Below are 16,812 nucleotides of genomic sequence, written 5' to 3'. Positions count from 1 at the left end.
TTGTAGCCCCTCCCCGATGTTATTCAATCTGTATATTGAGCAAGCAGTAAAGCAAACAAAAGAAAAATTTGGAGTAGGTATTAAAATCCATGGAGAAGAAATAAAAACTTTGAGGTTCACCGATGACATTGTAATTCTGTCAGAGACAGCAAAGGACCTGGAAGAGCAGCTGAACGGAATGGACAGTGTCTTGAAAGGAGGATATAAGATGAACATCAACAAAAGCAAAACGAGGATAATGGAATGTAGTCTAATTAAGTTGGATGATGCTGAGGGAATTAGATTAGGAAATGAGACACTTAAAGTAGTAAAGGAGTTTTGCTATTTAGGGAGTAAAATAACTGATGATGGTCGAAGTAGAGAGGATATAAAATGTAGACTGGCAATGGCAAGGAAAGCGTTTCTGAAGAAGAGAAATTTGTTAACATCGAGTATAGATTTAAGTGTCAGGAAGTCGTTTCTGAAAGTATTTGTTTGGAGTGTAGCCATGTATGGAAGTGAAACATGGACGATAAATAAGTTTGGACAAGAAGAGAATAGAAGCTTTCGAAATGTGGTGCTACAGAAAATGTGGTGCTACAGAAGAATGCTGAAGATTAGATGGGTAGATCATATAACTAATAAGGAGGTATTGAATAGAATTGGGGAGAAGTTTGTGGTACAACTTGACTAGAAGAAGGGATCGGTTGCTAGGACATGTTATGAGGCATCAAGGGATCACAAATTTAGCATTGGAGGGCAGTGTGGAGGGTAAAAATTGTAGAGGGAGACCAAGAGATGAATACACTAAGCAGATTCAGAAGGATGTAGGTTGCAGTAAGTACTGGCAGATGAAGAAGCTTGCACAGGATAGAGTAGCATGGAGAGCTGCATCAAACCAGTGTCAGGACTGAAGACCACAACAACAACAACAACAACAACAACAACAACAACACTTTTCCAATTCTACATTCACCCTCCCATCAGACAGAATGTACCCAGCTATTCTTCTTAGCAATTGGATCGCTAGTGTTTGTATTCTGATTGGAATGAGTGTTTCTGCTGTGTTGTCCAGCAAGAGCTGCAAAGTCTATGGAGCAGAAGTTATGAGCAGTGGAGACTCAACAATGAGACTGATCACTTGGACTTTGATGCCGTCCAGTACAGTAAATTCTGAGCTGAAGGATTTCTCAGACACGGTTGCGAGCTCAAGAATGAATTTTTCGCGACTACCATCATTTACCTCCACGAAATACTCAGTAAACCTATGTTTTGTTTATGGTTCAATGAAGATTATCACCAAAATCAAGTACTGGTTTAGTTCCTTGGTCGGGACAATGAGATCAGCAGCAGTTTCCACTTTGTCTACTCTTCCCTAGATCACAAAAGCTTTTCAATAGAGCATCTGGCCTTTATGTTTTAGATCAAGAATTAGTATGTGTTCATAATTGTTGCTCTCACATTGATTGACTCTGTTTGCTTTCTGCTTGTAATCAGTTTTATTTTGAAGGGTAGGAGTTCATTTGTAAGTCCGACGTGCAATGTCTCCAAGATTAATGAACTGTTTTAGCTCTTCTGTTAGCCAGGGTGCAGGCTTTCCCTTTGGGTTTCTCATCTTTGGGGGAGCATATTTATTTTTTCCCTTTGTGTTTCTGATCTTTGGAGGAGCATATTTGCGATAAGAGTTAGTTTGGCAGTAAATCCAAGGCTATGAAATCCACAAGCGAAGAAATTCATACCTGGAATATCAGCCCGCAACATTGTATTCATGATGTACTCCTTAAAATATGCAAGGAATAAACTGTGCCAACATAAAGAGACTTGAAGCGTATCAGTGTACCTGAACTTGCAGCAGAGGTGCAAGATGACTTCCATATCATTCCTGGGCATTTCTGCTTTTGAACGGCTTTCACTAACGCACAAATGACTTCTACCTTTACCTCCATGAGCTTCCTTTACACCGAAGTTCTGCTTGATTTTCAATCCGAGAATACCCTCGACACTTGAAACTACGGACTTTGGCAGTCCTGTAATATCTGTAGCTGTTTCTTCAATGTATGGTTTCGTGAGCTGTAGTCCCAGTTCTTCAAGAAAAAGTCATTGCTTATTAGGTTCTTTCTTACTCCAGTCTGGGAAGTTCAACAAAAATAGTGTATGACTATTTAACACTGCAATGTCCACAACAGTATAGAAAACAGATAGCGGCCGCCATCTTGTAGCCCTCTTAGTTGAATATTTCCTCACACTTTGATCTATCATATCAACGACACCTTTAGTCTCATTATAATATAAATTTATAACTGTTTCCTCCTTAACATCAGTAGGTGAACCAACTGCAGCGTCATAATGTTGAGTTGATAGAAACAGCAGATCTCTTTTGTTTTTTTTCACGGGGGTTATAAGAAACAATTGTGACTGGAGTATTTCCAGTACTAGGATCATTGAAAGAAATTTACTAGAATATAATTCTCATCTTAAGATATTTTTCAGTTCTTGAGGTATATGTGTCCTATTAGCTTGTAATGTTCTCATAAGAGTTAGCTTGTGATTCCTCCATGGATCTTCGGCCAAATCAAGTGAAGTGTAATATCTATCTGTAGTGACATTTCGCCCTGAATTATGTATAGGAACCACCAAGTGTTTGACCACAGCTGCAGTGGTATTTGACTGTTGTGTACCATCATTTCTTTTCTCAGCGTAAGGCTCCAGGCTGATAACAAGGCCCCTGAAGTAGACAACATTCCATTACAACTATTGACAGCCTTGGGAGAGCCAGTCCTGACAAAACTCTACTATCTGGTGAGCAAGATTTATGAGACAGGCGAAATACCCTCAGACTTCAAGAAGAATATAATAATTCAAATCCGAAAGAAAGCAGGTGTTGACAGATGTGAAAATTACCGAACTATTAGTTTAATAAGTCACAGCTGCAAAATACTAACGCGAATTATTTACAGATGAATGGAAAAACTGGTAGAAGCCGACCTCGGGGAAGATCAGTTTGGATTCCGTAGAAATGTTGGAACACATGAGGCAATACTGACCCTACGACTTATCTTAGAAGAAAGATTAAGGGAAGGCAAACCTGCATTTCTAGCATTTGTAGGCTTAGAGAAAGCTTTTGACATTGTTGATTGCAATACTCTCTTTCAAATTCTGAAGGTGGCAGGGGTAAAATACAGGGAGCGAAAGGTTATTTACAATTTGTACAGAAAGCAGATGGCAGTTATTAGAGTCGAGGGGTATGAAAGGGAAGCAGTGGTTGGGAAGGGAGTGAGACAGGGTTGTAGCATATCCCCGATGTTATTCAGTCTGTATATTGAGCAAGCAATAAAGGAAACAAAAGAAAAGTTCGGAGTAGGTATTAAAATCCATGGAGAAGAAATAAAAACTTTGAGGTTCGCCGATGACATTGTAATTCTGTCAGAGACAGCAAAGGACCTGGAAGAGCAGCTGAACGGAATGGACAGTGTCTTGAAAGGAGGATATAAGATGAACATCAACAAAAGCAAAATGAGGATAATGGAATGTAGTCGAGGTCATGCTGAGGGAATTAGATTAGGAAATGAGACACTTAAAGTAGTAGATGAGTGTTGCTATTTGGGGAGCAAAATGACTGATGATGGTCGAAGTAGAGAGGATATAAAATGTAGACTGGCAATGGCAAGGAAAGCGTTTCTGAAGAAGAGAAATTTGTTAACATCGAGCATAGATTTAAGTGTCAGGAAGTCGTTTCTGAAAGTATTTGTATGGAGTGTAGCCATGTATGGAAGTGAAACGTGGACGATAAGTAGTTTAGACAAAAAGAGAATAGAAGCTTTTGAAATGTGGTGCTACAGAAGAATGCTGAAGATTAGATGGATAGAATACATAACTAATGAGGAGGTATTGAATAGAATTGGGGAGAAGAGGAGCTTGTGGCACAATTTGACTAGAAGAAGGGATCGGTTGGTAGGACATGTTATGAGGCATCAAGGGATCACAAATTTAGCATTGGAGGGCAGTGTGGAGGGTAAAAATTGTAGAGGGAGACCAAGAGATGAATACACTAAGCAGATTCAGAAGTATGTAGGCTGCAGTAGGTACTGGGAGATGAAGAAGCTTGCACAGGATAGAGTAGCATGGAGAGCTGCATCAAACCAGTCTCAGGACTGAAGACCACAACAACAACACATCAAAAACTTTTGTCCGCCCCCGGTAGCTGAATGGTCAGTGTGACAGATTGTCAATCCTCTGGGCCAGGGTTCGATTCCCGGCAGAGTCGGGGAATTTTCTCCGCCCAGGGACTGTGTGCTGTCCTGTCATCATCATCATCATCATCATCATCATCATCATCATCATCATCCTCATCGACTGCAGGCTGCCGATGTGGCGTCAACTTGAAAGACCAGCACCCAGCGAATGGCCTGCCCGACAGGGGGCCCTAGCCATACGATTAAATAAAATCAAAAACTTCTCATATTGCAGCAAACTTATCAGGTTTCCTGCAATCGCTTAATGACACTATGTCATCAAATCTTACTATTTTAGTACGCTGCTGGAATGTGGTTCGGCTAGCGGTAGCAGTATAAACAAACATTCCTCATGTGTGGTACCATAAATTTGTAGTAGACAACTTACTGTCATTTTCCTTCCCCATATTAATAAGTAGCCCTATATATGCCATGAATTCAAGTCTGTCTGTCTTGGGTATTTTCTGCCTCAATGCCTCTTCATTGGTATGCTTTATTATGATGTTGACAATTTCTGGAGACAAAAACTTTTCAAATGATTCTCTTATTGTTCCTACTTTACCTTCGTCTCTTATGAATTGCCTTCCTATCACTATGTTTTGTGCTACTCGTCTTTTAATGTGAGGAGGTTTGCAGCTATAAATTTTTCCAATGCTTGTAATACACTTGTCACTAACCTTGTAAGTGTGTCGTCATCAGTTTCAGGTGCCCAGAGGTCATCTTCAGCATCTGTAGGTACTCTCCTATCACTGTCCACGTCCTAGCGCACAACACATTCCTCTTCAGATTAACTCACTACATTGTCAGTTTCCAAATTCAATTTGAAGCCCTGTAGATTCTTCCAAAATCTGTGGTATTTCTCCGTTAGTAAGTGACTGTCGATACATTTTCAATCGCAGTTGCATCTAACACTGGACTATATGTCACTGAATAGGAAACGATAAAGAACCAAAGAGAAATGAATCTTTGTTGAGACCATTGTTGCTGTCAATGCAGAGAAATATAATGTCCATGTGTTCTAAGGTCATGTAATGCTATTATTTGTGGAGTAAGGCGACCATTGTGGGAAATCGCATCGGCTACCAAATGAGGAAGACTTTATGACGACCTTCCTGAAACTTAAATTTTCCCATTCAGATTAAACGAAAAATGTAAAACAATCATAGAATCTGGAGGAAGACTTCACTAAAGACAATAAATATTCTTACCAAAATTTAAAAAAAAATGAAGTACCTGAGTAGATTTCAATATTTTCAAGAGGTGGGTATAAAGTACCCCCCCCCCCCCAGTATTGCGAGGGTTAAAGCTGTTCTTGAAACTTTGTTAACATACTTTCTTGGGATTGTTTACATGTACCTTCTAGAGTCTTTCAGCTCAGTTCCATCAGAATCTCTGTATCAAACAAACCTGTTACTATATGCACTGGCCTTCTCTATATACATTCAATATCCCTCTTTGGTCCAGGTCCAAACACTTGTGTGATATTCTATAATTGGTTGCATGAGTGATTTGAAAGCAATCTCCTTTGTAGACTGATTGCACTTCCCCAGTATTCTATTAATAAACCAAAGTCAACATCTGGTTTACCCACAACTAATGCCATTACAGCCAATACATTTTCATCATGAGTGGGGTTCCTACGTATCTGTTCTAGGTAGTTTTCAGAGAAGGCATTTAGCAATGTTTCACAGGATGTCTTATCTGGGGGGGGGGGGGGGGGGGAAATTTACGTACAAGTGAACTGAGGTTTTCTCTAAAGTTCGGTTACATCAGGAGATGAGTCTGCTGGGTAACGCAAGGATCCAACAATTTTATGTCCACCCTTGATGAACCTGAGTCCTGCCGAAACAAACTCACAGGCAGAACCAATTTCTAGCTATTTGGATCTGTGTTTTTTGTCTAATGTGACAAATACACCACCTCCATTTCCCATTTGCCTATCCTTTCAACATAAACTCAAATTATTCCCAAAAATCTCACTGCTATCAATTTCAGGTTTCAACCAGCTTTCTGTACTTAGTATGATGTGAGCTTCACTGCTTTTCAGGAGCACTTCAAACTCTGGCATTTTGTTGTTAATGCTTCAGCAATTAAACTATTTGGATTTTAATATACTCGTCTGTGGGAGAGTTTCATTCAATCTTACAAGGAAGCTTCTAGGTTTCCTCCAGCTATCATTACCTGGATTGGATGGAGAATCATCTAATCTAAAAAACTCTGTGTGCACCCCAAAAGTATTTAGCTACCTGAGTAGCAGCCTCTAGTGTGTGGTTTACACCTGACCCATTTAGGGGGACTCTACAGTTCTCAATCCTATGGTGGAAGTCCAGGAAGTCCCAGCCTAGCTTGTCACAGAACCTTCAAAGTCTCTAGTTCAGTCCTTTCACTTTACTCTGGACCAATGGGCCACAATCAATTCTGGGACCAACACTGCAAATTGTGAGCTTCGTTGAAACACCGTGCACAATGCTGGTCTTCTCAACCTTCTCTGCCAGCCGCTCGAATGACCACAGTATGACTCAGAACCCAGACGACAGGCATAATTTGTTCCAATGTGCACCACAATCTGCAGTTGGTTGCACCATGTTCCCTCAATGGCTATTATAATAGCCTCTTCAACCCCATGCACATACACCGAGTGCACCTGGTGTCCTCTCGTGTCCCTTACTGTCATGTTCCTAAGGGGTACCATCACTCGCCATATGTTTGAACTACTAATGATTAATAGACCCCTAGCCTTTTGTATTTGCCTTCTCTTGACATCAGACAACAGGTTTCCCCAAAACAGGTGAAGTAAGTCCCACTGGCTCAGTTTCAGTTTCAGTGAAAAACAGCACCTCAAACTTGGTGAGGGGGATTGGTATAACACCCTGAGTCCTTCCTGGTCCCCATCCACCCTGTACAGGACACCCAGATCTACCAGTGACATGCCACTTGCAGTCAAGTGGATGAGTTATGACAGATCCTGTACTTTCTGCAGAGGAGACAGTTCCATAGGAAATAATGGTATTTGAGGTATCTTTGCTAACAATATCACAGGTACACAGCTGTCGGGAGCTTTTCCAACACACCTATTCGCAGCAGCTGTCAATCGTTTGACAGTAGTAAGGGCGATTTCCAGCTGCTTATGAATGTCAACTAACTCAGTGTGTTTGAGAACAGCAATCACAATGGGGCTGCACTTTGGCTGGTTCAATGTATTACAGAGCAGTGAACAAATAACTTTAAATTAAGCCTGCTGTTATCTTTTAATCTGTTGAGCTAAAAAGTTGCTCATCAATACATATTACAAAAGTAAGTGAACAATGTGTGTGCTGCTAAAACTCAGAAAAGAAGGGCACATTTTTGAGGATATAAGGGCTAAGAAGTTTCACCACCTAGAAATTTCTATAACATTCCAGAACATTTGACAGTACTCCAGATCATTTGAGAGCATTTCATAACATTCCAGAATGTTTGAGAACATCACAGAGCATCCCAAGTCAACGTGGAACATTCCAGAACACTCTCAAATGTTGTGGAATGTTCTGGAACTTTGTGGACTATTCAAAACCTTTTTGGTATGTTCTGTAAGTCACCAGAAGTGGGGCTACCCATTGGTAGGGGTATACAAAGCAAGACCTGTCACTGGTTCAAATTTCAGTTTCTTATCAGTGATGAACGGAGGAACCAAAAGAGTAGTGCAGCAAGTGAATAAAAACAAACAGTGAAGTGTGAGTAGTCAAAGTGATACAGTGACTGTAGACAAATGGAAAATAAAGTGTGAAAAGTGTATTGAGTGTATTTTTTAATAAAAAGTTGATTTGGTTTACATTTTAAACAATGCCCAAATGTAAAAGAAGAGGAGATCTTGCCAATTCTGAAGCAAAAAAGACAAAACAAAAAGAACAGAAAAAAAAATAAACAGAGAAAGAGTGCAAAGCACATTTAAGTTTCCAACAAATGAGAATGAACACCATGAGAAGCAGCGAAACTGAAGAGCAACAAAAGGAACGGATTGAAGAGTCAAGAATTGCAACGCAGTGTTTTATTATAACATTATAAGACTGTGAATTCAAACCATCCATGAAAATATCACCTTACAACAAGCGCAGATGATGACAAAGAAATAGCACAGCCTAACAAATGAAGCATTCCACCACAACCCGACAAAACAAAATAACAAACACAAACATGTTGTAATAGGAGAAACTGATAACACCCAGCAATTTTGCAAAGTGAAAAAATTCAGTAGAGAAACACCAGGACTCTGTTGCGTGAATGGAAAAATTCTATTACCACTACTGGAAGCACCTCCGCGAGATCACATGGGTAACACGAAAGTTGGTTTAATGCATCTCAGACAGATAAAGTTGCCATTGTAATTGTAGCCAATGAAAACATAAGCTGTGTCATAACTGTACAATGAAGAAGTGAAGGACTACAATTCATTGCAGACACACCATTCATATGGTGCCCTCCAACACCCACTAATAATTCTACACAGAGGGGACAGATATTTTAATGTGAAACAAATCCAACCTGAAACAGGCATAGACACAAACGAAAAAGTCACTTCCAAGGGTTCTATATTTACCACTTAATGATCAGATACAATGAAACATACAATGACATTCTCAACACTCGCCGTTAATTCCGGCAACTCCTAGTAGTATGTATGCAAAAATAGAAGTGAAATTTGTACATATATACCCCCGATAACAAAATGAAAAATGTTATTTATAAAGAAGTCTTGTAACTAGTTAGAATATGTTTCGAATAAATTTTTTTTACCTCTTATACTTTACAGGTTATCCTTTTATTTCGACTACCACACAATCTGATATCAACTTCCTGAGCAAAGCCATGTACCCCAGCTTGTTTTCTACTAGAATTGAAGCAAGCAAACAAAGAGATTTCTATTCAGGCAACAAAAAACCCATGGTAAAAATTACTAATTTCCTAAAACGTTTTGGGGTTAATTATAGTTGCTAACAAACTTGAAAACAGAGTTAATTAAGGATAAATGTAGATAATATATAGGGCTATTCTCTGTAAGGGAAACCTAGATGTAATGCAATATGTTGCTAGAATAACTGCTACAGTAACTAAATCATGACTGCTGATTTGCTACAAATTACTCACAGATTATGCAAAGAACAATAGTAGCAATTCTCAAAAACACATCTTTATTTGTGTTCTTATACAACAAAATTCAGTGGTGATATATTCTTTGGCAGTAACTGTGAACCACAAATGCTGATTTGCTATTAAATATGTTACGTTTCCAAAACACTCATACCAATAAGTTTTGTAAGCATCCAAAAATTCTCAAAAATAACCTACTTCTCATGTAATTATACAATAAAATTATAGAACAATTTGCACAATGATAGGCCTATTGTTCTCCAAAATTTTAAAAGAGTACAATTAAATTTAAGCCTACAATTGACAATAATTGTAAGAGTTTATCCCAGTGCTCATGAATGTTCCATATATCACAAAACAAATGAGTATAGATGCAATGAATGAAAGATTATGCACGAGTGACACGGACAGTAAATAATGTGAATCTAGAATTTCAAATGCAAATACACATGGTCTCACACAAATGAAAATTCTGATGCCGGCTTTATACATAAATAAACGTGTACTGCACAGATTTTTCACTTGGCTATTTCTGTGCACACTTCTACACTGGCATGCCGAAGAAGAACACTCAAAATCACTAAAAACTATTCACCAGGAAACTGCACAAGTCTATACCTCAAGGGAACTTAAACAAGCAAAATATGGGCTGAACCTCCACACTTGGATACAAGTATTTGGAAAGAGAGTTATTAACAAACATCATAAATACACCATACTAAAAAAATATTTTTTGAAACAGGATACAATAACAATGAGTATCAACTAACAGGAAGTTTTTTTTTTTACGCACCTCCCTGGCAGCACCAAATCCAAACTGTGATTCTGCAAAATCTTCTTCACCTCCAAACGCACCGGTATTGAACCCTGCTTGGCCAAATATTTTACGAAACAGTTCCTCTGGGTCTATTGTTGAATGAAAATTCCAGTGCTGTTCAAAGCCCTGGCGACCAGACGCTCCTGCACCACCCATCCCCATTTGTTCTGAAGTTGCACCCCATGAATCATATTGTTTCCTTTTTGTGTCATCACTGAGTACCTGAAATAATACATATGTATGGTTAATGTAATGAATTTCAACACCTCCATATAGGTTCTTCTAAATAAGCAACACACTGATAAAATTTGTCTCATTATTGATATCATATGAAGTGAAAGAAACACACTGCTGCAGTTTTCACAATTAGGTTCCACAGTTAAGTTTTAGAAATGAAAAACAAATTAATCGGCTGAAAGAGGAGCAGTGCTAGAACAATAGTTTGGATACCAGTCTAACTGGCATACTTTTACTCAACAATGTCTAGTGAAAGCAATGCAAATATTAGGTGTAATATTATCTGTGCTGTCAACAACCTCAAGCAGATTAAAAATGATAGCAACAGTCTCCTGTCAACTCACCTGCCTCTTCTCATTCAGTAGATCACTATGGAAAAAGTAACAACAACCTTATGCACAAATTTTAAGATTACGCCAAAGACAAAACTACAGAGTTCCAGATATTCAATCAGGCAGCTATACATTTTCAGCAAATGACCCAAGACAAGCACAGGAAAAGTATTTTAAATGTTTTATTGGAAAATTGCCTCAACAATTACGACACTAATGTATTAAACAGAGTCTGAAAAATTACTTTAAAGGAAAGGAAAGTTAGTTGTTCTGAAAACATGGCCAGTTGTACCTCATCGTGTTGTGTGTGTGTGTGTGTGTGTGTGTGTGTGTGTTTTAATTAGAGTTGACACTATACAAAAAGCCTTAAAAAACTTGAAGATCAAAATTTAGCTGTAGAGCAATTAGGACCTCGAAGGAATTAGACCATACATGAATTTAGTGAAATGTAGGATTACTGTACATCTAATAAAACAAGCAATGCAAGAAAAAGAGAGATCTCAAATGTCAGAGTGATGTACATGTAATAAGACAGGTGTACAATGTCAGCTGCATGGAGACAGACAAGACAAGACACACAACACTTTGTGGTAGAATAGTTTCACTCCCTCTGCCCACCAATATATGCTTGAAATCTCTTTCCTGTTTTGATTAAGTGGCAAGTGTGAGGTGTTGTCTACATGCGGACGTCTGTATCTGCTTCTGAAACTCATTCTATAACCTGATATACAGTAGGGCGTCAATTATCCGAAGTAATTGGGGGACATGGGTGTTCGGAAAACTGGTTTGTTTGGATAATCGAACTGTACATGCTTATTTGCCAAAAAGAAGTACTGTACAGTAAATTTATTCATAAAAACAGGCATCTCTCTTAGTATTACAAAGTAACATACAAAGGCAATTTCAGTAGGAATATATAGTATGTGGCACAGTTTATTAAACAAAAATATATACATATTACATACGCATTTTGCATGAACAATACACACAGTATACAAAATTAACATTTAAAAAAATCCTTTATTTTGGTCTGTCTAAGCAAGCCTACACGCTTACGAGCAGCTAAGTCACATACTTTTTTCATTACAGATATCTGAAACTGGTCACTTTCATCTTGGGCTTCAAACCATCGCAAGGCAGTATCTAAACAAGTGAATGCCTCAGAAGCTGTTGGTATACTTTCATCTTCACTTTCTGGAGCACTGATTGATGAGGTGCTGGCGGTGTCATCTTTATCAGTGACGACGTTTACAATCTCGCTGTCCTGCATGATTTGGTGTCCTGGATCTGCATCATCGATATTCATCCATTCCTGAACGTCTTCTTCATCACATTTGTGGCAATCTATTTCTTTTAGCATACTGAGAATTTCGGACATATCATTCTGTTCGTCATTTTCAATCATGCCTTGTGAATTTTCTTCTGTGTCCAAAATTTTATTCCAGGCTTTCTTCAAATTCTCTTCCTTTACACTATTCCATGCTGCACTGATCATGTAGGACGCGTCTTTCAAGTCAATGGCAGTCGGTGACTTCCAGTAGCATTAACACAAGCCAAAGCTGTAATACGATCCTTGCCTGTTTTAGGACCAGGTGCTGCTAATTCATGACGTGAAACAAGAGTTATTCTCGGTAAAGCTTTCCAGTTAAGTCCAGTTTCGTCAGTATTGTAAACGTTTTCGAGAGCATAATCTTCTTCCCTTAATACGTCCCTTAGTTTGACTTTGAAAGAATCAGCTGCTGAAGAATCAGCCGACAGTTTTTCTCCCTGTATTGTAAGCTCACGAATGCCGTGTCTTGACTTGAAGCGTTTTAACCAGCCCGTGCTTGCTTTAAAGTTCGAAGGCCCTCCCAAGTTTTTCGTTTAACTGCATTGCCTTCTCACACAGAATGGGACCTGAGATAGGTTCTCCTTCCGATCTCTTTTGTGTAAACCACTTGTAAACAGCATCATCTAGATCTGTGTTAGTGGCGAGCTTCATAGTTTTACGGCTTGTTGATCCATCAGTAGAATCAAGCATAGCTATAAAATTTGCTATGCTCGTCTTTTGGTTTTTTTATATCCGTAATTGTCGACTTCCCCACCTTGTACTCATTGGAAAAGGCCCCATTAGAAGCAATGTTCCACCAGCGGTGGCCCAGTGTGGCGACTGCTGTGGGAAACTTGGTTTGGGAGTGAGGGGGATGATGGATGGTAGGGTGGGAGAGTAACAGGTGCGAGCGAGTACACAGTTCGGTTAAGCGGTAGTTCAGTTGACCGACGTTCGGATAATCGACGCTCTACTGTACATGAAAAACTATCAATTTGTTCACATAATATTTGTTGTGCTCTCTTTGTGACAACTGACACTGAACAATAAAGAGGCAAAAATAGCCTCCACCAACAACATGAAAACTGAAATAAATGCGCAATGCGTGTGATACAGATAGTACGGATATAAAAGTACTATTGCTTTGTGTTTCATTTCATACACTGAGTTTTGCTACAGTATAGCACACCTGCATATGCTTTGTTATACGCTCACCATTCCATCAGTGTGTACTCAGCTAACATTGATACACCACTGTTAACTGTGCATCCAACATCAGATACATATAATTAAAAGGCTTAAAGTAAACTGGGAATATCTTGCTGTAGAGTGCAGGAAGTATTATTCAGTAATCAAATTGTTTCAATAGAAAACTATTTTTTGACACAAAGTGAGGACACAAGTTGACCATCTGCTCTACAAATATAGAGAAGAATGAATGGTTCCTCAAGAGTTATTCCACGTCAACCCACATAGGGCTCCCTGCTCGACCAATGGGGATTTCGATGAAATTTTATGTGAACATTCACATGTCCACAATGAACACTTGTAAAATTTAATGTTTTCAAGCAATACTGGCTGAAATACTGTCACCTGTTTGACTCCAAGTGTGACTTTGCACAGAGCGAGTCTGAATTACTGGTAAATTTGAGCTGTTATATCTTGGGCAATATTACATCGAAAGAAATGAAATTTTGTCATCCTGTACAAATTTTAAGTGTTCTCTTACAAATAATAATGAAAAGAGTTTTACAAGCCGTATTTAGCCAGAAAATTCCAGGCAAAATCGCCCACAAACTTCGAAGTTTGGGACTAAAGGCTCAACGAACACAAAGCATGGTGTATAGTAACCTAACAACACAAGGTTCTCAAATATAGTTTCATTTATATAGCACTTTCCAATATTGAATAAATGAAATGAAAAGTTGAAGATTTTTTACACGCCTGCTGAACATGAAACTTAATATACAATAGGCCAGTAGCTCAAGGAAGTGGAATATAAAATTTCATTCACCTACTATTTTCCAATGATCTAAAAATTCATCAAAAATATAATAATTTTTGTGAAAAGGTGAAAATAGTTTATATTTGACATTTCATTTAGAAACACAGTTTTCTACCAAAGCTTAAAAACCAGTCTTATGTATGTTTCAGGAACACCCTCCAATCCCCCTTCGAATAAAATGAAGCAAATTTGTAAGAACAATCACACTGTGAATGAAGTTTTAACTTTGACTTCTTACATCTCATTAATTAAAGACATGATTAACGTGACAACTTAGCAACATAAGGTTTTTCAATATAAAATACCATTCACATACTGCTTTCCAAATTCTACAAAATCAGCTCAAATTTGACTTTCGCAAAAATTACAAAAACAGATAATGTTCAATTTTTCTTTTAGAAATTCTGTTCCTGCAATTGTTTTCAAACTAATCAAAGTCAGAACAAGCTTTTTTCAAGCATTCAGAAAAATACATTTTATTTTCCAGTATGTGCAAACAATACCAGAAAATGATGGACAAATTCGAGGGAATGTACCACAGCAATAACCCATGTTGCAGTAACCTGCTGACTGTGTTTTGTTGAATATTTTTTTATCTGTATATTGACTAGTAACATCTCACCATATTGTGCTGGTCCACAGAGACGTTAACAGTATACACCTGATCACATGTTACATGCTGCCTGCCATGGAAACAGTTGAATTAAATCATCAATAGTCTTCCAGCAATGAACAGAGGAGATGGCAGGTGCAGGATCCACCTCCTGGGGTGTGACCAGCGGCGATGGCGGAGGTGGCAGTCGAGCAGGGAGAGAGGAGAGAAGCACCATCATCCCTGAGGGCAGACAGCCCTGGAGATGGCGGAGGAGCCGGCTGTGGACCACACGGGATGGGGGGGGGGGGGGGGGGGAGGTGCTGCCAAAGTGTAGTTGATGAGCGACGAGACCCTGGCAGGGACCCACCGGGGATAATTCCATGTGAACACCATCACCAAGACTGGATCCTGCATAGAAAAACGGAGCCGTGCCAAATGCGGAGGAGCTGGGTTGGGAGAATACCAAAACAGGAGAGACGAGGGGGACCGATAAGGGCGGAAATGAAGTTTTTCAGCTGGGGATGACCCATCCTGTACAGTGGACCGATAGGAGGAAAGAAAGATGGTAAGGGCGTCATCCAGGGAGTGTTGGGGACACGATTTCGACTTCTGGACTTTGAAAATATGGACAAACCTTTCGGCTAATCCGCTACATGCAGCAGGATGAAAGGGAGCGGTATGAATCAACTGGATGCCCAGGATGGTGCAGAAGGAGGTAAATTCAGCAGATGTAAATTGAGGGCCATCATTGGTCACCAACGTCTCTGGAAGGCCCTCAATGGCAAAGATGCAGGAAAGATGGTATTGGCAGACGTCGTGGAGGACATACGGGAAAAATAAAGAAACCCACTGCCTGTGTTCACAAGGATCAGCCAGGAGGAGCTGAGGAACGGGCCCGCGAAATCGAAGTGCAAACGGGACCAAGGAGAAGCAGCAGGACGCAACGGGAACAGGTATCGAGGGGGTGCCGGCTGGTGCTGTTGACAAGAGGGACATGGCGCCACCATGCAGGTGATGGCGGCATTCATCCCCCTCCAGTAGGCATACTGGCGGGCAAGCTGCTTCATCAGGACAACCCCCCAATGACCAAAGTGCAGGAGCTCCTAGGCCCGCTGGTGGAGGAAGGGCAGCAGCACAACCCACCACCGATCATTATCACCCAGACAGGTCCTGGCGGCAGACATCTGGCTGCAGCAGCTGACGACAGTCTGGCGGCCACCCATGCTGAAAGTGGTGCATCAGCGCCTGGAGGGTCAGGTCTGCCATGCAACTAGCTTGGCATCCGGCAGCATATCAGCCACTGCCTTGGCAGTGGTGTCATTCAGGTGGAAGCAGGCAACAAAGTCAGCATCAAACTCATTGTCGGCCCCCACAGGGACGAGAGAGGAGATCTGGGTTGCCATGAAGGGCTGTGGCCCGAAAACGAACGCTGTAGGAATATTCCACAAGAAACATGGCCCAGCGGTCGAGGCGGCAAGCAGTCCTTGTGGGGACAGCAGACGTAGTGCTGAACAATGAGACCAGAGGCTAGAGATCGGTGTATAAGGTGAAGCGATGGCCGTAGATCAAATCAAGAAATTTCTTAAGCCCAAAGATGATGGCCAAGACTACCACCTCAATTTGGCTATAGCTACGCTGAGCCACTTTGGAAATGAAGGCCACTGTGTGGTCGACTCCATCGATGATGTGAGACAAGATGGCCCCCCTACCGTAGTCTGACACATCGGCAACCAATGTGAGAGGCTTGGTGGGGTCATAAGGGACAAAGCAAAGCGTCAGAAGAGATTTCAGATGGTGGAACGCACTATCACAAGCCGGCGACCAGTCCCAGGTAACATTCTTAGGCAGGAGGCGGTGAAGGAGTTCCTCCAGGGGCAGCAGTTGCTGAATAGCCTCGATGTACTGGGGCGTCGGTCAAATGCCATTAGTGCTCAAAACATGGCAGAGGTAGGTCACCTGAGGAACAAAAAATAGGACACATTTCTCCTTGTTGCTGGCACCCTGAAGAACATGGAAGAGGCACCAGAGCTTCCAGGCTAAGTCTGGTGTGGAGACGCCAGTGAGTAAGATGTCATCAAGGCAGTTAGCCATCCCCAGAATGTATCTTGTCAATGTTTCCAAATAGTGCTGAACGATGGCCAAAGCACTGACGACCCCGAACAGGAGGCGGTTGTAACGG

The 16,812-nt window shown here is 40.4% G+C and overlaps 1 protein-coding gene across 2 annotated transcripts in view; it reads right to left on the bottom strand.

Moving 5' to 3' along the window:
• LOC126252002 (protein tumorous imaginal discs, mitochondrial-like) overlaps window positions 1-16,812 on the bottom strand; it is a 124,049-nt gene that overhangs the window by 61,800 nt on the left and 45,437 nt on the right. For both annotated transcript variants that reach the window (XM_049952784.1, XM_049952785.1), the window contains exon 3: window positions 10,132-10,377. In XM_049952784.1, the coding sequence (XP_049808741.1) occupies window positions 10,132-10,377 (246 nt within the window). The remainder of the gene's footprint in view (window positions 1-10,131; window positions 10,378-16,812) is intronic.

The sequence above is a fragment of the Schistocerca nitens genome, chromosome 4, assembly GCF_023898315.1.
Source record: "Schistocerca nitens isolate TAMUIC-IGC-003100 chromosome 4, iqSchNite1.1, whole genome shotgun sequence".
In the NCBI taxonomy this organism is placed as follows: Eukaryota; Metazoa; Arthropoda; class Insecta; order Orthoptera; family Acrididae; genus Schistocerca; species Schistocerca nitens.
This window is presented reverse-complemented; position numbering and strand designations above follow the sequence as displayed.